At 43.9% G+C, this 27372-nt stretch overlaps 2 protein-coding genes across 3 annotated transcripts in view; one reads left to right on the top strand and one right to left on the bottom strand.

Moving 5' to 3' along the window:
• Positions 1–6: 6 nt before the first annotated feature.
• On the top strand, positions 7–1853 carry TOMM6 (translocase of outer mitochondrial membrane 6). The gene is made up of 3 exons (XM_080666936.1): positions 7–915; positions 1213–1317; positions 1536–1853. The coding sequence occupies exons 1-2, from the start codon at positions 788–790 to the stop codon at positions 1307–1309; spliced, it is 225 nt and encodes a 74-aa protein (XP_080523062.1). The 5' UTR covers positions 7–787; the 3' UTR covers positions 1310–1317; positions 1536–1853.
• Positions 1854–3657: 1804 nt separating this feature from the next.
• USP49 (ubiquitin specific peptidase 49) overlaps positions 3658–27372 on the bottom strand; it is a 112646-nt gene continuing 88931 nt past the window's right edge. The window contains exons 4-8 of one of the 2 annotated variants that reach the window (XM_080666929.1): positions 16799–18164; positions 14863–15067; positions 10401–10509; positions 9648–9853; positions 3658–8645 (exon numbers count right to left, since the gene is read on the bottom strand). In XM_080666929.1, the coding sequence (XP_080523055.1) occupies positions 8455–8645; positions 9648–9853; positions 10401–10509; positions 14863–15067; positions 16799–18136 (2049 nt within the window). In that variant the 5' untranslated portion in view covers positions 18137–18164 and the 3' untranslated portion in view covers positions 3658–8454. The remainder of the gene's footprint in view (positions 8646–9647; positions 9854–10400; positions 10510–14862; positions 15068–16798; positions 18165–27372) is intronic. The other variant, XM_080666928.1, reaches the window with a different exon arrangement.

The raw sequence follows: 27372 nt of genomic DNA, 5'->3' as shown, positions 1-27372 counted from the left end.
GAGCAGGATGCCGAGCTGGGGACAAGGCTGAGGCACCCAAAGGACGAGAGCAGGGCCCCTTGGAGACGTCCATTGATCCCAAGGAGGATGTCCCCTGCCCCACCTGCTCCTGTTCCTCTGACTCAGAACTTTAGGTCAGCGCCTTCCCCGGCCCTGCAAGACGCCGAGACGCCCGCAAGCTGGTGACAGTGACACCTCCAGGAAGCATTGCACCATTTGCTAGTGGCGCGGCCCGGAGCAGGGGGAGTCGAGGGGAGGGGTGATCTGTAAGGCGGAGGCCGAGACTCCTCTCCCTGTAAAAATCCTAGACTGAACGCAATCAGGGACACGCCTGGGAGAGGCGGCGGGGTGACAAACTTGAGTACTTCCTCTTCAGCCCGCGCATTCTGTGACTTTTGATGGAGACTTTCTTGGGGAGCCCCATTCCCCAAAGCTACGCAGACCCTGCTGAGCTAGCCCCTACTCCGACCCCTGGATCTCCAGCATCCTGAGCCAATGAAGTGATCACTCAAGAGGCCACGTGTGACGTGACGACCGGGCGAGCCGAAGGCCTGGAGGGAGCGGGAGGTGGGACCAGACCTTGGAAGCGCAGGGCCGAGCCTGCTCCTCCCCTCCCAGAGCACGTGGACGCTCAGCCCCGGACTTCCACCTCTTGGTGTCCGACTCGCTCCAGCTGCGGCGCCCTCCGTTCGCCTGTAGCCGGCGGAAGTACGTTGCCGGAAATGGCGTCATCCCCGTGCGCGAGCAGCGTTCGTTGTCAGGTCTTGCGGAGTGTGGAGGTGCTGCTATGGCTTCCAGCGGGGTCGGTGTGAACGCTGGCGGCCCGGCAAATGAAGCTCCAGAAATTCCAGACAATGTGGGAGATTGGCTTCGGGGCGTCTACCGCTTCGCCACCGATAGGAATGATTTCCGGAGGTAACCGAGGCCGAAGCCTGGTCCCTCAGCCCCTCCCCTCCGCGCCGAGTACATAACCCGCGGCATTTCCCTTCGCCCAGGCTTGCGCCTCCGGGTGTTCAGACTGCTAGCATCTAGGCCTCTTCGTGACTGGCCGTGGTTTGCTGAGGGTCTTGACTCGGAGACTTCCGGTGCGGCAAAAGCGATGTTTTCAGTTACCCAGACCGAGGTGGTGGGAAGCCCTTCCCCCCAGTATCTTTGGTTAACCAAAGATAAGTGACTCTGACCACAAGGTTAATAGAATAATTCTTTTTCCAGGAACTTGATCCTCAATTTGGGACTTTTCGCTGCAGGAGTTTGGCTGGCCAGGAATTTGAGTGACATTGACTTAATGGCACCTCAGCCAGGGGTGTAGCCAAATAGGTAAGCAGGTAACCACTGTCTTGTGTGTCATAAGAGTCCTAGAGGCAGGGAGAAGCAGTAATTTTATCAACTATTCACAAAATAGAGGAGAGAGACTTGATGTAAAACCTTTGGCAGCTTCCTAGTTACATATGATTCCACGTTAGAAGGAATTTGAGTCTACCCATTTCCCTGCAGTGCTTTTACATGCCACCTACTGTTCTGTTGTCTGATTGCAGACACATGGAACCCGAGATGTACTTGAACCTTCCAAACACAGAGCCTCCAATCTGTGACGTCACAAGACTTTCCCTGATAGCAGCTGAAGTTTGATACAGATGGCTACCTTCCCTTCCCTGCCTGCTTTCCTTCGAAGAGTCTACTCAGAATTCATTCTCTGGTCAGCAGTCAGGCTTCAGCTAAAGTCTTGTCCTCTGTTTTGTAAAGTTCTGTACATAATTCCTAAGTTTCGGTAGAGAGTGATCTTTGCTCTTTCTTGAGGAATAATCTGATGGTATTTTAACAATTACCTGAAATAAAGACTGCACACAAAGACAGCCATTTTTTGTTCTTTTAATAAGAAACTTCAGCTTACAAAAACAAGGTGTAAAAAGTTGATTTACAAAAATCATAAAAACATAATTTATATTTCATACATGAGATAGGAACAAGCCCAAACATGGTTGTGGCAGAGGTGGCTTGCTTCATATTAAAAGAAAAAAAGAAATGGAAATTGTAGCCACCATTCATTGATGTTAACATAGCATGAAGCTTACTGAGGAATTTCCATTTGTGAGCATTATTAGGGGAAGAATCCTTTCAGTGTTGCATAGCATGTTAATGCTCCAGATGGGTTTTCCAGGCACCAGGGAGGCATTGTTGCTGTAAGAGAATGGAATTTATTGGTAGAAAGGGCAGTGATCGGCAGGTGGAGGCTAGGTGTTAAGTAAGCCTGAACTATGGGCACTGAAGTGAGCATGTCTACTTGAGAAAACTGCTTCCTTCACAAGGAAATAGATGTTTTATGACAGTGAAACTCAGTAGTGTCGCTGTCCAGGAGTTTGGAGTTCTTTGGAAATGGGATATGTAATGAACTGACCTGGAAAGACTCATGTAGGAGGGATGTGGAGATAGTGGCACGTTCCCCTTGACAACTTTTTTCCTAGTTGATTTACTCTACTAGGCATTTAAAAAAATACTGCTTTCTGTGCCAAGTCTCTTAATGGAACTGGTGTGGGATAAGGGACATGAATGGGAAAGGAGGGTCAGCGTAAATGTACCACAGTAAGCTAATTGTTATGGTTGACCGATGTTGTCTCTAGCAACCTGTTCACCAAAGGTAAGACAAAATAATTCCTCTTGACCCTGCTGGCATAAATCTCATTAAGAAAGCTGTTTGAGAATTAGATTTTTAATATATCTTCTTTTAAAAAGCACTATTCCCTCGTATTAATTAATAGGTCCCATTTGTTAAAAGGAGGGAGTTTGAGCCAGTGAATTCAGGGCTGTGGCTGGCTTAACATGAAACCATGAACCTTTAAGAGCCTACAGTGGGACCGCAAAGGATTTGATAGATTTGTATCTTACCAGGTGTTAAGGTGAGGAAGGGTCACATATATGAGAGCAAGGCTTAAGTTTGAAGCCGTCAACCCCAAAATGGTGACCAGGAAGCAAACTTTCATGCCATAGCATAGGTCTAAGCCCCCTTCCACCTGTGTCAGGCCACTGCTAAGACCAGTATGAGCACCTCCTTTATAACAGTGAAACTTACATCCTTGAAGTCTGCTACCAGATCTCATAATTGTGAACAATTCTATTTCATAAATGCTTTCAAAATTAAAATCAAAACCCAGCCAGGCTGGTGTGGCTCAGTGGTTGAGTCAGGAGGTCACAGTTTGATTTCCAGTCAGGGCACATGCCCAGTTTTCGGGTTCAATCCCCATTGTAAGGGGCATGCAGGAGGCAGCAGATCAATGATTCTCTCTCATCATTGATGTTTCTATCTCTCCCTCTCCCTTTCTCTGAAATTAATTTTTAAAAATAATCAAAACCTGCCCTAACCGGTTTGGCTCAGTGGATAGAGCGTCGGCCTGTGGACTCAAGCGTCCCAGGTTCCATTCCAGTCAAGGGCATGTACCTTGGTTGCAGGCACATCCCCAGTAGGGGGTGTGCAGGAGGCAGCTGATTGATGTTTCTCTCTCATCGATGTTTCTAACTCTCTCTCCCTCTCCCTTCCTCTCTGTAAAAAATCAATATATTAAAAAATCAAAACCCATTAAAATTAAGATATGGTAGCTTTCAAAAGCATCGAAATTTCACTCAATTTAATGTTTTATATTGTATGTCAATTGTAATTAAACTTATTTTTAAAAATTAATGTTTAGTTTCAAGTAATAGTGTTCATTGTTGGTTGGTTTGTAAAGCCATATGCTGGTAAGGTAAAGTTTTATTTAAATTGGCTTAATTCCTCAAAGTGATGAGACTAGCAAATGAAGCTACCAAATTTACAATTTCAGAAATCGTGGTGAGTAATCATTCTATGAACGAAAGTGCTGCTTTCACCATTCCAACACATAGCATTCTCCCCAAAGGAAATCAGTTTTACATCCTGTCAGTTTTCAGCCCTGGCTAATAACACAGTACTATGAAAATCTCCTTACATTACCTACTTAGATTTTAAATGGAAACTTGCCAGTAGAATAAGTATGGAAAGAGTCTACAAAAATGACCATTCACCTCAATGCTATAGTAGCTATGGTGTACTTAGGGCAATGTGTGGATTGAATGAGTACACAGTGGTTAAAGTCAAAGCCTTAGACCAGGAGAATGGTTAACTTAAATGTGAAAGATATAAACTAAACTCTGTCATATTTCGAAGGCGCTGTCAGCAGTAGTGCTGACTTGAAAGAATCTGAGCCACCAGGGAGATACTTAGTTACCTGGTAAAAAATTAAGTGGCCATGGGAGGTTTTACTCCAAAGATAGAACCTCCTCACCTAATTAAGCCAGTAGTTAAGCGGAGAGACCCAATTATTAATTGTGCTTTGAGTGGTGAGCTTTTTAAACATCCTTTGGTGAAGTCTCATGAGCTCAGTGGAAACCTTAAGGACAGAGTAAAAGGACATGCTGCAAACAGCTCGAAGGTGAGCAGACTGGGTCTCACCTTCCACAGTCACTCAGCACCAACCCAGTCGGCACCTGCTGGGAAAGGGGACTGTGGCAGGTTCTTTGAACCTTCTCTCTAGCAGATTACACAGTGCACTGGCTTGCCTTACAATCTAAATCAAAGGTTCACATACAGGGGACTGTGTTCTACACTGCTTTCTGAAATTTTCTGCAAAAGAAATTTAGAATTAATGAAGGTAGTACTTCAAGGGACCCATTTTTGTTTGACTCCTACCATAAGTTGCCCAGCATTAGAAAAACAAAAGCCTTTTCTGAACATTTGTGCTCTCCCAACCAGCTGGAAAAGCAACCTTCCACTCATAAGATATAACCGAGATAGGGGAATAGTATATGGTTAAGAAGGGGTGGCCCTCCCAGCCTGATTGAACAGGCTTGAGTTAATGTTTTGAACATAAAAGGGGTGGTGAAAAAGAATGGGATACATAGTCTGCCTTGAAAAGCAGACATTTCATGAATAATCACAAATATTTTGGACATTACAGTAAAATTTCAGATCTTGCTGGTAAGAACAATTTGCTTTCACACATGAGACATGAAACACTTTTAAAAAGTCTGATACCAAATGTCCTTTACACTATACAGACCAATATGCCACTTGACAAGAAGGATTCCTTTCCCTTAATCTTTTCAATCCCATGCAAACCATAATTGGGTACAAGGCACCAAATTTTATGAATTATATAAAATTAGTTCACAAAGCTTTATCAGTAAGAAAACAAACTCCATTTCTCCTTCCCTGCCTGCCCACCCACATCCCACCCTCCACACCCGACCAAGTTTTCCTTCTGCACTACTGTCGACCTCTCTCAGGCTTATGCTGGGGCCTCTAGGGCCATGCCCCACTGCCAGCCAACCCACCCCATTAGTTCTTGCAATAGGATAGAACTGTAAGCCAGAGAAGGGAACTCAGACGCTCACTTACTAGAAGCCTTGTCATTAAAAACAAAAATAAACTCTGCTATTGAGTCCATAGGACACATTAACACTTCCACAGTTTCCAATTTTATTCATAACATTTAAAGAGACATCTGGAAATTCTTTATGGTGTGGCACTGCCTCCCTCAGTCTGAGAGGGGCTGGATCAAAGCTGGCAAGAGCTCTACCCACCATTTAATAAGAGCTTCAGTTTCTAGCTGTTGAGGGCATTCCTAATCTTTTGTACACTAGTATGAATGCTCATCTCCGAGGCAACCACAAGTATGAAGGTCAAGCTAGACTGAGGTAAAAACCCTTTCTGAGGGCCAGGGTGCATTCATCTTGGCTGGCTACAACAGAAAGTAAACACACCAGCCAACTGCTAAGGGCTCTTGGAGCAGGATGCTAACTACTTATCTGGGAGAGAAGCAGGTCCGGACGGTTCAGTTAAGAAATCTTGGGTTTGATTTGGCAGCATTTAGTCAACTTCTACCTGGTTCTTATTTTCTTCTCTTTTAGAATGTTTCAATGTAAAGTAAGATGCAACTAAGAAATTCATCTACTTCCAATATGTAAATAAATTAAAGGCAAAGGGACAATTCCCTCACAACAGCCATTGATTTCTGTAGCAGGGAACTTTTCTTTAATAAAAATCTTCATAAATAACTAACTTCTCAACAGCGTCTAGTGTTGCTGCCTCTGGGTACCTGAGGAGTCTGTGACTGCAGGGGCACCACCATGAATGTGCAGCTCAGTGAGGATTCTGATATGGGTGTCTATTCCAACTTATTTTGAACAATTTTGTTAATTTGATACAGGGGTGTTCAGCTAAGGTAAGCCCTTATTTTACAGTTTTAACCTGCTTAATATGCCTTATAATATTTGGTATAAAATTATTTCTAAAAATTAAATTTGAAGATCTTTTAATTTTCCATTAAATGTTCATTTTTTTTTTCTCAAATATTTCCCCCTGGACAGTCTGAGGGATGAAGTAGATGCTCTATTCTTCTCCATTTGTAAGTTATCTTTTTCTAGAATAATAAATACAGCATTCAATGAAAGATGAGGCACAATTTATATTTTCCTTTTCTTTTTACTCTCCTGATTGTTTTTAGTTAATGGGTTTTTCTGTTGCCACAAAAAAGTCATCACCAATCATTCCGACTTAACAATGTGGATCTGGAGAGTATAGCTTCACATCAGAGCCTCTGGCAGCGTATGCAGCTGTGACACTTTAAAACAGTGTCCAGGAGAAGGTGAGCCCAGGCCAAGCTTATACAAAGAAGCCTGTAGCAGACAATATAAACCAAACAGCATAAAAAATGCCATACGCTATCGCTTCCAAATAAAAGCTAAATATTACAGAAACCTCACAGTGTTGGAAAAAGCAAGTGTGATTTAAAATATAGGAACTCTCCCTTCCTTAGCAGGGTGAGCCATTTTCTTTCTGAATTTCCTCCATATTTCAGTGCTGTCTGGAAGGTCCTAGGGGAGAGTTAATCTCAAAAGAGGTAAAAAACAAGTGCTCCAGATCTGCTCCAGAATGTGGCTCGTCAATAGCACTAAAGCTACGACCCTTATTTGTTACCCTCTCTTTTCTCAACTCCCCATCCCTTCCCAAACTCCCTTCCATATTTACTCCCTTCAAGTGACAACTCTACTTCTACCTGAATTGAAAAGTTTATATGACATACTCAGTCAAAAGATGAGCATTCATATGACAAGCTGAGGCAGCCTACAGCAACCCCAGAACAAGAGTTTCGGTTTGCATTCACTTGTACTGGCGAGTCTTAAGTGAAGGATTAAGAAGGTAAGTTCAGTGGTGCCTGATGAGGAGGAAGGTCTCCATCTGAGCTACTTCATTCCACTTAGAAACTGACCCCGTGTAGAAAGGTCTTTTTTGCTAGCACTGGAGTAGAGGACAGGGCACTCTTGCTTTCTCTGGTGGACTCTGTGGCTGGGTAAAGAAACAGTAGGGATGATCAGATTTGGGAGGAAACAAGCCGGAGCCACCAGCAGTAAACTGTTCAGACATATGGGGGACAGCTTCCCTAAGCCCTTGGAAAGCAAAAGCTCCCAAAACTTGTGGTGAACAATAATGTTCTAACCCTCCAGGAGCAAGAAAGAAGCTGTGAGCTAAGAAAAGCTACATGCTGCACCAGGTGAGATCAGGTGACAGGCATTCAGATAAGCCCTGGGCCACTGGCTAGTCCCACCCACCCTCAACTGAGTTCTGAGAAAGCCTCAGACAATTGACCTAAATAAAGACCAATTTAAACTAAACCCTAGACCTTGACCTGAAGCAGGGATTCGCTACCTAACTGAGTAGCCAGAAGTGTCCTTAGGCTATGAAGAACATGTCACGAGTCAGTTTACTGCTTCCCTATATGAACCTCTCCTTTAGAATGAAGGAATGTTCATGCCAGTCTCAGAAGCCCCAGGAAAGGTATGACACGTGAAAAACCTCCCATTTTGCATGGGGAAATTTGCTCCATGCATCTCATTCCACTCTTTAACTATCCTCTCCTCCCTCCTAAGTAAGTCTGCAAGTTTTCAACCCCTGAATATTACTTTCTTTGTAGGAACAATTCCTTAGACTTCACCTGCTGCCTCAGAACCAATCCCATCAGGAAAACTGCTAGCCCAGGCCCCCCAACCCCCTCATGTGCTTTGTCCTGGGCTGCTTACATCAGGAGGATTCTTCTGGTGCTGCAAGGAGGCCCTGATTAGCAGGGGAATCATAATGGAAAAACATGGCTGCTCTCCTGGCTGGATATGATCAGCTTACTCCCTCTTTGCTCTACCCAGATCCCTCTATATTCAGAAGTAACTGATGAAGCTTCATACAAGTTACTACCAAAGGAGGAACCTTCCAAATCCATTCAAAACAAAGTGACTACATATTTTATGATAGCATATGAGTTACCTGGTACCTCTGCTCTAGACCCAGTAAGGCAAACCCAGTAACTTGTTCCTGCAGTAAACCTCATTCCTATCAGGAAAGATGTACGGACACCAATAGTTTAAAAGCAAGCCAGTCTGTGATGTGCCTCCCATTCAGGGGAAGGTCCGTGGTCTGCCCTCATTATTGTTGCTGGGCTGCACCTGAGCTTGGAGATGGGTTTCAGAGATTTTTGCATTGCCCTGAACTGTTCTTTGAGTGTAAAAAAGGATGTAGGCTTGAGTTTTGCACACTTCCTCGACATTGCATACATTCAGCTTTGAGTCATTGCAGTGGACCCAAAAACCTAGGAAACCAAAGGAAAGAAAGCGTAAATGACTACCCAACTTATATTTCTAATCAGCAGGCAAAACCAGGAGATGAAGAAAGGGACAGAGAAGTGTGAATAGAGCTAACCCTTGACTACTGGTGATGGTGGTGTGGAGTGCAGGGGAGACAAGTAAATGAAACCAAGAGACTTCCCTGTAACCACTAGCTTTAACCCCACCAAACCCCACCACAATACTGCTTACAATATCACCTGACTGGAATTTTTATCCTTATTTTATTCAGACTTTTTCATTCCCCATTAGGGCCTTCCACAAAGACAGCCAGGAGACTGAAGGTGAAGACAGGGGAAAAGAAGGAGGATGAAAGGGGGTATGTAAATAGAGAGGAGTGATAAAGGAACATTTAGAAGGAATAAAAAGTTTTGTGTTCATAGGCTCACTCTGGCTGCCCCAAGGGCTGAGGGGTTCAAGATCAGTACACTGCTGAAAAGATCTTGCAGCGCACCTGCCCCAGCGCAGTAGATGGGAGGCTCTGCTCTCGGGACAAGGACTGAAAACTTGGGAGGGGCCCTTGTTCCCCCACACCTCCCATGGTAAGGGATGTAGTAAAGATATAGTGAATACTAAGAAAGTGTCCTCAACTTTATTATCAGTCGAGGCTAGTGAGATTCATGCAATACCTCCATGAGGCTAGATGGGTCATATAATTTCTGCATAACCAAAAAGGAAACAGGTCTGCAGCAGAAGTATTAATAATAATAATAACCTCTAAAATTGAGCATAATGTGCTAGGCACCGTGCTAATAAGCACTTTTACATGTGTCAGTTCTTGTTAATTTTCAGAATAACCTCATGTTGTTATTTAGTAATTTATCAAAAATTTGAATTAAACTTTCATAATTCTTCCAACTGGATTTAAATGTATGTAATATCCCACTAGAGATGAAAAGGAAAGCAATGAAATGTGGACAAACCACCCTTTTCCGTGTCCCCCACACTACAGAGTAAAGCACACGCACCTCCCTCTGTGTTGTAGCAATAGGCTGTGTAGTGTCCTGAGCCAAACCCTTTCCCGTGATGCATGACCACTGCGGAGAGATCATAGGCAAAGGTCTCTTTGTCAAGAGAGGAGAGCATGTCCCTGCAGCAGTAAGGTTCCATGGTTAATACCTGGTCAAAGACGACATGGACCCCAATCTTCTCTCGATGATTACGGCCAGACCACCTAGAACAGATATAAACTTATCAGTAAAAGGTGGCATAAGTGATCATAGATAGAGGTAGGTAGAACTGGGAACTGAGAAAACTTAACCTTCAGCTTTGGTTTTCACATTAATAGAACGGTAGTAATTAATGTCCACATATACTTTTGGTGAATGTTCCGTGAGGTACTCTGAAACTACAGATCCCTAAAGAAGCAATTCAGGCAATAATCTTTTGTAGTTTACTGCCTGCCCTTTTCACAGATTCTCTCATACTTTATTCTGAAGATGACTCTATATAAGCCAAAGCGAGGCTAGAAAACCTTCAAGCACAGACACCTGGTGCAGGCTAGCCAATTAAAAAGGACCATGAGAGCAGCAACGCAGTCCTGCTGGGCCCCAACATCTTGTCTCACTGGGCATGACTCATTTAATCTCCAAGGAAAGCAGAAGGTCCCCAAGGAACCTCCGTCTCCTCCCAACAGCAAAGACATTTGCCCTCACCATTTGCCTTTGTAGCAGCTGTTCCTACAGTTCACAGCCACGTGGGATGCCCGAGAGCAAGCTCACCTGAATCTTTTAAGGTGCAGCCGGAGGACTTGAGGTAGTCTGTAGATCATTAACTGCTTTCTAGCTTCACTCAGAACAAGGGGTTTTGGATTGGATTTTCGTCGTTTGCCTAAATGGTTTGGGAAGGTATAAGACAGACTGTGAGGAATTTCATTCTCTCCTAGCTGTGGCAGACAATGACTTGCCACTCAATATGCATTCTTCTTATTTCTTAGACTTTGAACCTCAATTTTATTTGGGGCAGCTCTATGGCCCTCTGTAGGACTCTGTAGGACTTTCAAATTTCTCAGCCCCACATGTCTGCATGCTGTGCCCATAGGAGTTCTAGCCCAGATAAAAGGAATGATTGTGTGGCACTCTTGGGATGGCAGCTTAAAGAAGGCTGACTCAGTTGTAAGGTGCATCCTTTATCCTTCCCACTGTTTGCAACTGTTGCAATTGCCCTTGGACTATGAGTTAATTTTGAGGATGAAGCTCTGAACTAAGGTAGTAAAGCTGAAAGATGGAAGGAGCTTGGGTCCCCAATAACCATGCAAGCCCCTAAAGGTCCTTTGGACTTTATTATATAACAGAAGAAAAAATATTACTTCTTGTTTTAAGTTATTGTTATTTGAGCTGACTTACCAGCAACTAAACCTAATCCTGATTACTTCCACTTTCAAATGTTTGCCATCAGCAATTTCCAAAAGCGGCATGGGTTTAGGATGGTACACTCCTGATGTCATGGGCTTATTAATGGAATATAATACAAGATGACTGTAATAATATGCACAGAAGCACATGTTAGGGTTCTATGCCTTTATTAGTAAATATGTGCTTATAACTTAAATTATGATGTACCATAATATAAACTTAAAGGCTTTTTGTTTTCATCAGAAAGGCCTAATTCTATTTCCTGTTCACAGCTAGTTGTATGCTGTTGGACAAGTTATTCAAATTCTGAATCTCAGTTTGCTCTCCTGTAAAATGGGGAATGCTGCATGTATTTCAGGCTTAGAAAAAAGGTGAGAGGATACAGTATTACTAAAGGACAAAGTATTTAAACAGATTCCCCTCCAGCATGATTATGCTTGCGGTGTATACAAATTATTTAGAAAATAACCTTTTCTGGCTTTATATTTCTATGCTGTACCTAGTTTCTGAAACATGTTTCTTGGATAAAAGCACACTGCTGGACATGCTGGACAAATTCACCCAGTCCAAAGCAGAATCAGTGTTCAGACTTCAATTTTGTTTCTAAAGCCACTGAATTTTAGGATATGCATTTTTTAGTTACAGAAAATTAACAATGGAAATAAAGTTCTCTTAATGTCTTTTGGAAGCCTTCTCTATAACCATTTACTGATGACTGCTCTGCTATTAATTAAATCGGTGAATGGATGGGAATGTAAAATTAGTGGTCCACGTGTGCTGCTTGCTGATTGTCTCTGAGCTGTTGATATCATGGTCTCAGTGTCTGAAGAGCTTGGGATCTGATTCCAAGTCCTCTCTTGACCACTCGTGAAAGGAAGCAAATCACAAGCAGATGACGTATCATGGAGCTTTCTGTGACAGTATAATGTGGAGCTGTTGCTTCTCTAATATACTGCTGCAGAATGAGTGTGCCATCGCATTTAGTAGGGTTGGCGGTCATGATATGTGGGGGCATGAACAGAAAGAATTCAGAGCAGGGCCTGGCCTTATTTTACATTCCCATTCACAAGCAGATTTTACAAATTATTGCAGCTCTGCCTGGGAACCCTGGCAGTGACTGCCACTGTCAGCAGAGGGAGTGTGTGAGCTAAGATGAAGACCATATAGAATCTGGCTTTGTTTCCCTAAAATGAAATTCATAAAGAAAAAGAAATTACTGATTCAATTGAGATTGATCAGTTCTGTCTCCATTTGATTAAGCTGGCCACACAGAGAGGTAGAAAGCTGATAGTTTTGAAAATTCACAAGCAAAAGATCAATTCATTTCATCCCTTTACCATAGCTTTCCTTCCCTGCTATTATTTGAACTTGCCTAGAGAAATCCTGGTAAACTGGAACACCTGGAAACCAGAAAAACAACCCTTTCTTGCAAAAATAAATAAAAGTATTTCTTGCCTTATCTATCATGTCCGAAATGATGAAATTAAAGCTGTTAACATCCTTTTGCTGTTCCTTACTAGTAAAAGGCTTATGAATCACTATTAAAAAACAAAACGGATACTGCTCTAATAAGATAATTTAAGTCACTGCCTTTATATATAATGGGGAACAGGTCAGGTGAGTCTACAGTTAACCAAGTACAGCATTTCAATTTTTATTTTAAAATAGCAAAATAACATCAAGTATTACTTTTGATTTTTGTCCTAATTCTTCATAGAGAACAGTTTTCCCACAATTTACTATTTTAAAAAACCATATGCAAATAATATATTAAGGTTTTTGTTCACAAAACTTGTATTATATGGCTGCAAGTTGATTTCTACATCTCTGTACAATCCATTAATTTTAGTTTCCAAATCCTTATATGCCAAAAAACCCAAACTTGAGCTTCTAAACATCTGCTCTACATTTCCTCTGTATATGCTGAGTTAACAGAGTATTAAGCTTTAGTGTGGCAAGACAGAAGGACCCTGCGTAAGAAGCCCACGTAACCACATGGAAAAGGTTCCACTTTTTTGTTGTTGTTGTTAATCCTCACCCGAGGATATTTTTCCATTGATTTTTAGGGAGAGTCAAAGAGAGAGGGAAAGACAGAGAGAAACATCGATGTGAGAGAAACCCATCAATTGGTTGCCAAAGGGTCCCAGGTTTGATTCCAGTCAAGGGCATGTACCTTGATTGCAGGCTCCTCTCCGGCCCGGGCCTTGTTCAGGGCTTGTGCACAAGGCAACCAATTGATGGGTTGGGAGGGAGGGAGGGAGGGAGGGAGGGGGAGAGAGAGAGAGAGAGAGAGAGAGAGAGAGAGAGAGAGAGAACCATCAATGTGAGAAATATTGATTGGTTGCCTTGTGCACAAGCCCTGAACAAGGCCCGGGCCGGAGAGGAGCCTGCAATCAAGGTACATGCCCTTGACTGGAATCAAACCTGGGACCCTTTGGTCCGCAGGCCGACACTCTATCTACCGAGCCAAACTGGTGAGGGTGAATTCCACTTTTAAATTAAAGCCACAAGCCCTGATCAGCTGGTTGGAGCATGGTCCCATACATCAAAATAGTTGCAGGTTTGATCCGTGGTCGGGAGCGTACAGGAGGCAATCAATATTTCTCACATTGATGGTTCTCTCTCTCTCTCTCTCTCTCTCTCTCTCTCTCTCTCTCTCTCTCTCTCTCCCTCCCTCCCTCCCCTTCCCATCTATCTATCTATCTATCTATCTATCTATAAATAAATAAAACATATCCTCAGACGAGGATTAAAAAAACATTAAACATTTTAAATTAATGCCATGATAAATACTTCCTTTTGATGGCCTCCAAAATGCTAACCTTTCAAGCATGTAAAGAAACAAGTGTAGAATGTACTTCCAGAGAGCAATGTACCTTACGATTTGCTTTCTTGACCTTACTGTGCAGACCTGCAGCATCACTAACACTTTAAATCTATAAATTCAATACAAAGGTACACTTTTCTGATGCCACAGCCCTCCAACAGGTTATGCCACCTGAACTTAAATAAGACCTGTCAGATTCTGTAATCATGAATTTCATGAGTACCTCTGCAGTACTATGAAGTATTCACATTCTTAGAGTCCCCATTTCAGGATCCATATGTTCAAATGCCTCCAAAATAACAGCTAATGTCAATCAGCAGAAGTCAAAGGAGGCACCACTCCTAGATTTGTTTAAAAATATTTTTTTTTAAATATATTTTATTGATATTTTACAGAGAGGAAGGGAGAGGGACAGAGAGCCAGAAACATCGATGAGAGAGAAACATCGAGCAGCTGCCTCCCGCACACCCCCCACTGGGGATGTGCCCGCAACCAAGGCACATGCCCCTGACCGGAACCGAACCCGGGACCCCCCAGTCCGCAGGCCAACGCTCTATCCACTGAGCCAAACCGGTTTTGGCTGTTTAAAAATATTTTTATTGATTTTTAGAGAGAGAAGAAGGGAGAAGGGGGGGCGAGAGAGAGAGAAACATCGATATGAGAGTGACACATCAATCAGCTGCCTTCTGCACACACTCTACCGAGGATCGAGCCTGCAACCCAGGCATGTGCCCTGACTGGAAATCGAACTGGCAACCTTTTGGTGCACAGGATCATGCCCAACCAATTGAGCCATATCAGCCAGAATGGTTTTGTTTTTTAATATATAATGCCCATATGCTTATTTTCAGTAAAATGGGAAGAAAAAAAAATTTTTAAAAACATGCTTTAGAACCACTCAATATTATCAGTGTTACTTTTGACTAAAAGGGGCAAAAAAACTACCTTAAACTGATATTCCAGTCGCACACCCCAACTCTCCCCTCCAACCCCGGCACTCACTGTTACACTGGTCACAAGCGTAGACTCTCCCTTCCAGGGCCTCTGTCTCTGTGAACTTGGCCAACATCTCAGTGAGCAGGCACTCTGTCTGATTCAAAGGGACAAACCCCTTTTCTATGCAGTGATAACGTTCAGGGAATTCCAGGGACAGATCCCAAAAGGGCTCAATGGTGTTGGATTTGTAACTGCATGATATACATGTGACCTAGAATGAAAAAAAAATGACTTACAGGTTATATAACTCCATTCTTCCCACATAATGTTTTTGCTTGCTTTATACAAGACACATAAGTTGATCAAAACTAAGTACAGTAGGCCCTCGGGTTACGTCGGAGACCCGTTCCTACGGCACTATGTAACGCGATTTTCGCCGTAAGTTGGAACCCACCTACATAAGCACCTACGTCATTCACGTGGAGCACATACACAGCAGCAATGAAGTGAAATAAAAATAAAAACTTAAAAGAAAGATAACAATTCCTGACCTTTACTTGTGGTAAATAAATAATAATAAACACAAAAGCACGTATGTACATACATGGAAATGACGGAACTTTTTAAAAAAAATAAATAAATAGGAGATGGCGATGTAACCACAAAACGACGTACGTCGAGTCCGACGTAACCCAAGGATGCCTGTATACAGTCTTAAAAAATAGTTTATTTGTAATATTAAATAATAAATATAACTTTAAGAGAGTTAGAGCATGTTACATCTGTATATATTTCTAACTATGTGATGCTAGCTAGAACTGGAAAGCCAACCGGCACAGAGGTTATTACCTATACCTTTCTCTCTTCTCACACAAAGCAGGCTCTACCAGACTCAATGCTGTGGTACACACTGCAAGTTATCGGGGAATCAGTCTGAGATGGAGAATTTGCAGATTCCTGTCTGCTTTTCTTATCCTCACACTCCTTCCTCTTCCAGACTTTGCTCCTTCCATGCAATCCTAACTTGCCTCTCTCTTTGCCCCTGGTTCTTGTAGCACCCCTACACTGATCCCTGTGACCACAGAGCCTCAAAGTACTTTGTGATTAGACCTCCTCAGATGCACCTTTATAACCTTCCCAGATGTACCTTTGTCCTGATTCTTTGACCCTCAAGGGATAAAGCAAATGCCCGAAGTACTCCCCCCTTTCAAATGCTAATTAAACTTTATCTTCCCATCGTACACATCATTCTTTTAAAACCCTAAATGCCAAGACACATACCTCAGTAGCATAGTATAGAGGTTTTACTTGAATCTCTTAAGTTGCCCACCTTTTTAACTTTAAAAATTCTCTTTCTGCATATTCTCACAATAAAAATTCTCTTTCTGCAATATTCTCACAATAAAAATTCTCTTTCTGCATATTCTCACCAAGCCTTATCAATGAGTCACTGCTTCTGTCTGTACATGGCTAAAGACCCAGTAATTGAAAGGTAATGGGGAACAGGAGGGAGGCTTGTTTAGGCCTTTGGCATCCTCCTAGCTACTCCCCTTCCATGTATGTAAAGAATGTCAAGTTAGTAAGAATACACACTCTTTCAAAATATCATGGAACCAGGGTTACAGGCAAACTGTTCAGTTTCCTAAAACTGATTAAAGATGTCATGCCAACCATGGGTACTTAATTATAAAGAGAATATTACGTTATCCATATCGTCATTAAAGGGTAAAGACATTCATTGAAAATGAAGCGATATAGCAAGTTACACTGAAAATCTGCCCAGAAAGAGACAGGAGGGAAGTTCACCAACAAGGCCATCACAGTGTATAGTACAATGAAAGGTACAATGGCCACCCTCCATTAGGAATAATTATAGCCATTGTTGGTTACTCCATTCACCCAACAACCTGCAGGAGGCACTAATGGGAAGCCCAACTGCTAACATACAAGCTCCCCTCCAATGTGATGGGTAGAGTTGGGGTTAGGATGGACACACACCTACCTGACTGAGTAGCTGCCCGTGGAATATGGTGTTCACCACCTTTAAGACCTGTTTGGTGAGCTTCCTCTGGGAGAAGGGGATGAGGATCCGGCGCGTTGTGCCCTCGGACTCGAGTTCCTGCTGCACTTTGTGCAACAGCTCACAGAGAAACTCCTGAGCGTCCTGCTGGTCGTAGCCTCGGAAGGCAGGTATCAGACTCCATACGGAGTGAAGCATGGCGAAGGGTGACACCAGGGCCCACTTCCCGGACCACATGACTCGGAAAAGAGTGTGCAGTTCATGGCAGAGGGAGATGTGCTTTGAGCCGGGCTCCTTGTTCTGGATGAGTTCTAAGCTCTTGGTGATGGAGGCGCCGCCATTCCAGAAGAGACCATCCCGTTCGCAAGACTCAGCCCTGTGGCTCCTTGGTGACAGCTCGGTGGCTGAGCTGCTGGCCAGCCTGCCCGAGAGTGGGTCCTTCCTGTTGGTGGCTCTGTTAAAGAGTTGTTCCGTTTTGGAAGGGTCGAGGTTCAGGAAACACTCTCGGAACTTTTGGAGGTGGCTGAGCACCTGCAGGATGGAGTTCATGTAGCAGGTGTTGCCCAGGTTGCGCAGGCCAGTGACGCCGGGAGCCACCGCTGGTGTCCGGCGTGGGAGGCGGCCCCCGGTGGGTGTGCGCCTCCGGGCGGCTGGGCTCTGGGCAGAGGTGCGGGGTGCGTGCAGCAGCAGGCGTGCGCTCTTGCGTGGAGGGGCGCTGGCCAGCTCCTCCAGCAGCCGCCGCTTGACCTCCAGCCGCCGCTGCCTCGCTGCCTCCTTCTTGCGCTCCAGGGCCTCCTCCCGCCGCTGCTCCTCCAATCTTGCCTGGCCGCGGGAGCTCTTCTCAAACCAGAGCCGCAGCGTCTTGGCCAGCAGACGCTGGCGCCGGTACCAGAGAGCCGTGAGCATCTGCGGCTGTCCCTGAGGAGTGCATGGCGGCGGGGACGTGTCCTCGCCCGAGGCCATGGACCGCAGAGTCCGACCTCGCCTCCCCAGCAGGTCCTGCTTCTGGCCCCTGACCGCCAGGAGAGCGCTTCTCAGCAGCTTCAGGTCCCCCTCTGGGTTATCATTGAGCACGTAGTCCTTGCACAGGTAACAGAACACATAGAGATCCCGGACCTCCATGGCTAATGGGTGTCCAGTCTCTTCAAAGTGTTTAAGGGCGTGGTCCTCAATGTAGCGACCGCAGGCCACGTGAGAGCACTTGAGACAAGCCCACACGGACTCAGTGGTGGTGCACTCCCTACAGCACCACTTCTGAGGGTTCAGGATGGAGTGGTCCTGGGCCAGCCGCAACCGCCCTACATGTTTGCATCTATCCATGTCTTACAGAAGGCTCCACTCTTTCAACCTGGCACAACAGGGCCCCCCCAAAAGAGAGAGAGAAACAAAAGCTTTCAGCAAAATATTTTCCTAGAAAAAGGCTTGCAACTGGCATTTTCAACTCAATTCTTATTAGTTTTTGATTCAAAATTGGTTCCTTTGGAAGTAAGTTTTTTAAAAAGCAAAGCAAATTTAGTATGGAATGAGAATTACAGAAAGACAGTTAAGTCCCCTGAAAATGAGGAATTATAAAATAGGGGGGGAAGGGAATAGCACCAATTTGAAACTTTAAATTTTCTAAGCCTGTTTTAATTCTTGGGTATCAACTAATTTTTATGTGAGGCTGATTTTGTGTTCCTTAGGAAAGTCATTACCTTATTTCACATTGCACCCAACTGGTCAACAAGAGAAAGAAACTTGTATTCTAAACCATTTCTAAAATGATGATGTCCTGGAGGGAATACTAATCAAGATTCTGGTTGTATGAAGAAAGGGACAGCTCCAGCCATTTTGTCTCAGTGGATGGATAGAGTATCGGCCTGTGGACCAAAGGATCCCCGGTTGGATTCCCAACTTTGGTTGCAGGCTCCTCCCCTGCTGGGGCCCTGGTCGGGGTGTGCAGGAGGCAACCAATCGATGTAAGTTCCTAAACCACCTATGAGCATCAGAATTCCCTAGGGCAGTGGTTGGCAAACTCATTAGTCAACAGAGCCAAATATCAACAGTACAATGATTGAAATTTCTTTTGAGAGCCAAATTTTTTAAACTTAAACTTCTTCTAACACCACTTCTTCAAAATAGACTCACCCAGGTCGTGGTATTTTGTGGAAGAGCCACACTCAAGGGGCCAAAGAGCTGCATGTGGCTCGCGAGCCGTGGTTTGCCGACCACTGCCCTAGGGTACTTATATGTACAGATTTCTGGTCATGACTCCAAATCTGATGAATCAAGAGTCTGGGGAGGGGTCTAAAATCTGCATTTTAAACAGGGTCTACAGATGATTCATTTGTACATTAAAACCTTAAAACAGCTGCACTAAATCTAGTAAATTACATAGGAACGAAGAACTCATCATAGAAGTCAAAAAAAGAAATTGTTTTTCTCAAAATCTTCCAGTTAGACCAGCACTGCCCAAAAAAACTTGTTGTAAGGTGGAAATGTTCTTTATCTGCACTGTCCAATACTGTACTAATCAGCCAACTGAGCACTTAAAATGTGGTTAGTGAGACTGAGGGATTGAACTTTTAACTTTATTTACTTTTAATTAATTTAAATTTAAAAAGCCACATGTAGCTAATAAGTGCAATATTAGATAGCACAGACTTAAATATACCAGGACATACTATCTTTAGCTCGTTCAGCTTCTCTTTTTGTTTTCTTTCCTGTGAAAGATTCATTACTCACTGAATCATATCTGAATAGCTTTTTGTAACTCAAAACTTGGCAAGTCCCCATTTTAGCCAATAGGACGGTTGATGTGTCTTTAGGAATTTAATTGCCACTGAGATCACATGAAACACAGCACAACTTCAAATCCTACAGAGAATACTTCTGTGAATGGGAATACAACAACACAACACCAGAACACGGAGGCCTTATGAAATCAACTCCTGTGTTAGAAAAAATATGCTGGAATAACTAAAAGCCAAAGTAGAAAAACACTAAAAAGACCATTCCATACTCTCTCCATGGAGAACCATCAAATGGAAAGGGCACTCTGGAAACTCTTTCTTCTGATTTCATTTTCTGATCTATAAATCTGCTGATCATGTACATCCTTTCCTGCACAGCCCTTTTCCCATTACAAATCTGTTATGGAAACTTACTAACCTGCCATATGGCAGAGTAAATCCATTCAGGAGAACACAGGGGTACTTTGCACCTCACCACACTGATTTCAGCGGGGCAGACTATAGCTTCTCTAGAGGAAAACATATCTGATCATGAAATGGAAATCACCCAAAAGTGACACACAAAAAAGAAGCCATCTTAATCAACACACAAAATCCTTCCTCCTATCTAATAAAAGAGTAATATGCAAATTAACCATCACTCCGCTACACCCACATGCCATGTCCACCAGCCAATCAGGAGCGAATATGCAAATAAACCCAACCAAGATGGCTACGGCCACAGAGAGCAGGAGGGAGGCTTGGGTTTCTCCCGCAATGGAGGAAGCCAAGCTTTCTGCCTGCCCTTGCTGGCCTAGGCCTCCACTCAAGGCTACAAAGTTTCAATGATAGAAGATACATAAATCCAAACAGAAATGGTGGCAGCCATTGAGCTGGAAAGAGCAGGAGGCTAGGGTTGCCCCCGGCGATGGAGGAAGCCAAGCTTTCCGCACACCCTGGCCGGCCCAGGCCTCCGCTTAAGGCTACAAAGTTTCAATTATAGAAGATACATAAATCCCAACAGAAATGGCTGCCGCCATGGAGCAAGCAGAAGGCTTGGCTCCACTCCAGGCTACAAAGTTTCAATTGTAGAAGATAAATAAACCCCAGATACCAGGGCCTCCGCTTGGGTCACCAGGGGGCGTTGCTGGCCTGCAAACCACCACAGGCCCCTCGCCCAGGCCATCCCACGCCCCAAGGGAACCCCCACCCTGATCCAGGACACCCTTCAGGGCAAACCAGCTGGCCCCCACCCATGCACCAGGCCTCTATCCTATCTAATAAATGAGTAATATGCAGATTGACCATCACTCCAACACACAAGATGGCTGCCCCCATGTGGTCAAAGATCCTGCCCCCATGTGGACACAAGATGGCCACCACAAGATGGCCAGCAAGGGAAGGCAGTTGGGAGGGACCAGGCCTGCAAGGGAGGGCAGTTGGGGGCAATCAAGCCTGCAGGGGAGGGCAGTTAGGGGTGACCAAGCCAGCAGAGGAGGGAAGTTGGGGGCGACCAGGCCTGCAGGGAAAGGCAGTTGGGAGGGACCCAGGCCTGCAGGGGAGGGCAGTTGGGGGGACCAGGCCTGCAGGGGAGGGCAGTTAGGGATGACCAGGCCTTCAGGGGAGGGCAGTTAGGGGAAAACAGGCTGGCAGGGGAGCAGTTAGGCATCAATCAGGCTGGCAGGGGAGTGGTTAGGGGGTGATCAGGCTGGCAGGCAGAAGCGGTTAGGGGCAATCAGGAAGGCAGGCAGGCGAGCAGTTGGGAGCCAGCAGTCCTGGATTGTGAGGGATTGGTGGGATCGGGCCTAAACGGGCAGTTGGACATCCCTCGAGGGGTCCCAGATTGGAGAGGGTGCAGGCTGCGCTGAGGGACACCCCCCTCGCCCCGTGCACAAATTTCATGCACCGGGCCTCTAGTAAAGAATAAACAGAATACAACATCTCAGGTATACTCAGTCCAAGAAAGACAATATGTTCTACTTTATTTAAGAACAAGGCCTAACACCCACAGGCATAAAGGAATTCTATTTTACATTTTTCTGACATGTACAGCTTTTCCAGTGTGACAGGCACCCAAAACCCAAAGGAGATAAACTTGCAATGTAATTGGGAAAGAACATGATGTGCTTCTAACTGTTCTCAGTCATTAGGTAGATCAGAAACATTAAATAAATGTCTTGCACACCTTGGATCTGTCTGCATACAGAGAAAGTAAACCTGATAAAATATGAATTTTTGCTCCCTTAATTATCACAGTTTTATTTTAAAAATCGGAATCAACTGGAGCTAAAAACTATGATCATTTAAAAATATCAGCCCTAACCAGTTTGGCTCAGTGGATAGCATCAGCCTGCAGACTGAAAGGTCCCAGGTTCGATTCCAGTTAAGGGCATGTACCTTGGTTGCGGGCACATCCCCAGTGCGGGGTGTGCAGGAGGCAGCTGATTGATGTTTCTCTCTCATCGATGTTTCTAAATCTCTATCCCTCTCTCTTCCTCTCTCTAAAAAATCTATAAAATGTATTTAAAAAAATTAAATAAAATAAAATAAAATAAAAGTATCATACTATGGTTATTATCTCTAAGATAATAAATTAAAAGAAGATAATGAAATCTTTTCAATTCTTCCTTTCTGTTCTGATGAGAAACTTGTAGACTTATCACGTTATTAAAAAAATTCTGTATGACTGAACACTATAATCATTCAAAAATCTACAGCTTGAAAATATGATACATCTTTTAATTGAACTATTCCAATTATTTTCAAATAGGAAATTTCTTAGCTCATCCTAAATGCATTTCTGCATCACCAGAAATAAAATTTCGGGCGGGGGGGAAATAAACAAAAGCAAAATAGGAAAAAAAAAATAAAGAGAATCTATCTACTTTAAGGAGATGTCCATATCTTCTCTCTCATTGTATTAATTTCTTTTCAGTTCTTAACTAAGGACAGTGGAATAATCCTGCCTGGTCTTGGTGAGACCAAGTGGCATAAATTCCAGCTTCAGAGAGAGTAGACACTATGGTAACATGCTGACAGCCTTCATTTACATAAAAGAATACTAATTATGTGGTATCATCAACATCTGCGATTCTGCTCACTGCCATATGCGACAGCGCAGGATATTTTAACCCTTCAACTTACTAAATGTACCCTAAATTACGCGTACCACAAAACCTGGTAAGACTACTTGAAGAGACACAGTCAATATATTTTTACAAATAACAAGTGCTAAAAAATGAATTTTATTTTGGACATTTTATTTCCAAGAGATATGAGAAAATATAACGTAACATTAATAAACAATTAAGAAAAAGTTTTTTTAAATGACATAGAAATCATATTAAGATGCAATTAATAACCCTAAAGGGACGAAAGCTACCTTTTAGAATACTCTGTAGGGCTTTAAAAGGCTGTCTTATAAGAACAACGAAACTAGCCTTTTGAATTTTTATATTATGACTAAAATTAAAAAAACACAAACTTATAAAAAATAAAAAGTAGGGGCAGTGTGGGGCTGGGGATGGCGAACGGAGTGCAGTGTCCTCCCAGGCTGCTGCACTTCCCTTCCCTCATTACCATTCTCCCTGGGTGTGGGTGTGGGGGTGTGTGGATAAGAGATAATCTATAGGTCAGAGGGCAGCTCACAGACCCCTGGAGAGGCTGAGTTTTCTGACCTGAGAACTGTAATGGCCACTTGAACATCGGCTCTTGGCCACAGGTAATGGTATGTTGATGTGCTGGGTGTGCCAGAGCCTTGAGAGTTGTGCTGTCACTCATTTGGCGTCAATAATCAAGTGCTGATGTTCAAGAATGAGTCTGTCTAAGCAACAAATTTAAGGTTATGCCCATGTGACAATGTCTCTCACTTGCATTAGGGCACTTTCTTCAATGAAAAAAAGAGTAGAGCTCATCTAGAGGGCAGGGCTGCACACAACACCCTGGGTTCCTGGGGAAGGGAGGTATGCCTGCTGCAGAGCAGGGAAATGACAGACAGAACAACCACAAATGCTTTTGCTCTGTACCCAATACCAACTTCTCTAACAAATGCTTTGCTCTGTATGGAAACCAACTTCGCTAACCATGTAAGAGCCAGAGCTGGGCCTCTCTATACCTTCGGTCTCTGATCTTTCGTTTGCCTCCTTCCCCTCCAGGTATGGATACACTCAAGCCTCTCCTGTCAAGAGACACAGACAGACCCCAGTTTGCCCTGCCTCTAGACTATCCTTGACACTCTAGCTCTCCGTCTGCCTACTTATTTCTGGCAAGTAGAATGTGCAGCTTCATGTTCCTCACAACTCACTCCTTAACACCTTCAATTCATGGAAACTATTTTCTCAAAAGGTCATTAGCAATTTCCTTACAGCTAAGTTCATTATTAGCCTTTTCTCAGTCCCCATCCGCATCTATTTGGCACTAGACACTGAACACATTCACTCCTGCATTTCAGGCTACTGTTCTCTTCTGGTTTTCTTCCTATGTCTGTAATCAGACCTTCTGTTTCCATATGTGCCTCTCTTCCTTGAAACTTAGGCTTTCCTTAAGGTACTGTCCTCAGCTCTCTTCTCAGTGATATTTCATCTATTCCTAGACATCAAGTATCGTTTTTATTAGATAATGTACTTTAAATCTCACAAATACTTTTCTTTAAAACCACTTTATTGTGATATTGTTTACATACCATAAAATTTACTCATTTAAAGCAAAATAATTTTTAGTACATTCACCGAGTCATATAAATACCTCTGAATAAAAAAAATATTTGCATTCATTGCAAAGACTCAGTCTCAGTTGAATCTTTTGATTCTGATATCTGCATTATGGTGTACTACTATTAATGATATTTGCAAGATGAAGCTATTGAACATGTTTTGTGCTTTTTTGTTTGTTTGGTAGCAGTGATGTTCACTCCCTGAGCTATATACACTGTCTCATCCAGGTCTCCTGGTGATCAAGATATGAAAGATGACTGATAAGGAGCTAAGAAGATACCATCTTCAGAAAAAAGCTAAGCTAGCTGGCCTTCAAGGAATCAGACTTTTTTTTAGAGAGAGAGGAAGTGAGAGAGAGAGAAAAACATCGATTGGTTGCCTCCTGTATGTGCTGCGACAGGGGACCAAACGCACAACCTGATTATGTGCCCTGACGAGAATCGAACCTACGACCCGACCCTTCAGTGCATGGGATGACGCTCAACCAACAGAGCCACACTGGCCAGGGCAAGGGATCAGACTTTTTAATTCACTAACCTAATATTCTTGCCAGAGAAGTCTATGCCTGAAACTTAATCCCTTCTCGAGGATAGTAGACTAGGGCAGTGGTCGGCAAACTGTGGCTCGTGAGCCACATGCGAGCCATGGTTTGCAGCTCTGTTGACTAATGAGTTTGCCGACCACTGGACTAGGGCAAGGTGGCCAAAAGAGAGTGCTCATATTAAATTCAGAGAAATTCTAAATAAACTGGAAGAACTCTCTGGCTCTCCCTGTCTCCCTGCCTCCCCTTAAAAATGTTACCTGTGGCTCAGTCTATGCAGAGAAGTGGCAGCCAACAATGAAGGACAACGGGTTGGCTGTATAAGGATTAAACAGTCTGCTTCAGAGCTTATCAGTTTATGCTGCTTCCAGACCAAAGGAGCCTACTAGCTGCAACCTGTTGTTTTAGCAGGACCTCCCTGACAAGCCAGTGTTAAAGAAAGGTCCAAACTAAAGGCTCCCTCTTCTACTCCATTGCCACATGGAAAAAATCTATCACTACTACTGAATCATGGTTTGTCCCTGTAGTATGCCTCCAAAACATTTTGTTTCTATAGCAGCGAGACAGTCATAAAAAATGTAGACATGTATGTATACATACGCCAAAGTATGTATGCGTATATGTCAAAAATTCTTGAATTGCATCCTTTAAATATGTAATTTATATGTAAATTACACCCAAACACAGCTGTTAAAAATTATATACACACTAGAGGCCTGGTGCAAGAATTCGTGCATGGGTGGGGGTCCCTCGGCCTGGCTGGCGATTGAGGCCCATCAGGGGCCACAGGAGGTTGGTTGTAGGAGCACACTGACCACCAGGGGGCAGCTCCTGCGTTGAGCATCTGCCCCCTGGTGGTCAGTGCGCATCATAGCGATTGGTCAACCGGTCATTCCTGTTTGTTCGGTCATAACGGTGGCTTAGGCTACACGAAATTTGTGCACGAGGGGGGGGGGAGGTCCCTCAGCCCGGCCTGCACTCTCTCCAATCCGGACCCCTCGGGGGATGTCCGACTGCCAGTTTAGGCCCCATCCCTGTCGAACTGGCAGTTGAACATCCCTCTCACAATCCAGGACCACTGGCTCCTAACCACTTGCCTGTCTACCGGCTTGATCACTGCCTAACCGCTCCCCTGCCATCCTGATGGCCCCCAAATGCCCTCCCCTGCCAGCCTCATGGCCCCCAAATGCCCTCCCCGGCCGGCCTCATGGCCCCCAACTGCCCTCCCTTGCTGGCCTCATGGCCCCCAACTGCCCTCCCCTGCTTGCCTGATCACCCCTAACCGCCTCTGCCTCGGCCCCCACCACCAAGGCTTTGTCCAGAAGGAAGCTGGATGGTAGGAAGATGTCTGGTCTCCCAGTCTTATCAGCATATTACCCTTTTATTAGTATAGATGGATATGCACACAGACATACACATGTGAATAATCTACCCTTAATGAAATAATAAATCTAGGCAGCAGTTCCTTAAACTACAAGGACAAAGCTGACAGGAAATTTTATAATGGGTGGATAAGGCTGACAACACCTGATTCCACTGATCAATTTTTTGAAACAATTTTACTTTATTATTATTTTTTTAAATATTTTTTATTTATTTCAGAAAGAAAGGAAGAAGGAGAGAGAGTTAGAAACATCAATGATGAGAGAGAATCATTGATTGGCTGCCTCCTGCATGCCCCCTACTGGGGATGGAGCCTGCAACCCAGGCATGTGCCCTTGATTGGGATCGGGCCTAAACCAGCAGTTGGACATCTCCCAAGGGGTCCCATATTAGAGAGGATGCAGGCCGGGCTGAGGACCACCCCTCGCCCCCGCCGTGCACAAATTTCGTGCACCAGGCCTCTAGTTTGCTTATAAAGTTCCATACAATTTTTTAAGATGAAAAAACAAACAAACAATATACTCTCTGATAGCAAAAAGAAACCAACCATTCACAAATCAGACAAGTTATAAGACATCTTTCATCTCTATCATTTACCATCACTTCTAGCTTTACTTTGAAATGCACTTTCCCCACTCCCCATAGACACCCAAAAATTCAAAGCAATGCAGTTTTTCTCAACAGTGTTAGTCGCAGAGATTGCTAATGTCATCTTTTTGGTCTGAGCCTCAAGTATATCCTTTGGACTCAGATATACTTCTTTGCAGCCTCCCAAAATTTCTTTCAATAACTTCACCAGATTTTTGCCCACAAAAATCTTCTGAGTATCTTTGTCTTTTGGGGACACAAAGCCACTTTAGACAGTGTGTTGAAAGGTTCTTGCTTAGTCTAATGATTTCTCTCTCTGAAACTTTGTCCTATATTGGGAAAGAAAAATCTCTAATTTTTTCACCATTCTGCTTCTTCCTCACTAACTCTGATCATCCAGGTGGTAAAGAGTTCATCCTATACTTTTTGTATTTAATTTTTAAAAATCCTCACCCAAGGGTATGTTTATTAATTTTTAGAGAAAGAGGAATGGGGAGAGGGAGGGAGGGAGGGGATGAGGAAGGGAGGGAGGAGGGAGGGAAGAGAGAGGGAGAAGAAAGGGGAAGAGAGAGAGAGAGAGAGAGAGAGAGAGAGAGAGAGAAACATCGACCAGCTGCCTTC

The sequence above is a fragment of the Plecotus auritus genome, assembly GCF_963455305.1.
Source record: "Plecotus auritus genome assembly, chromosome: 4".
In the NCBI taxonomy this organism is placed as follows: domain Eukaryota; kingdom Metazoa; phylum Chordata; class Mammalia; order Chiroptera; family Vespertilionidae; genus Plecotus; species Plecotus auritus.
The sequence above is the reverse complement of the archived record's forward strand: the minus strand, read 5'-3'. Positions and strand labels throughout refer to the sequence as shown.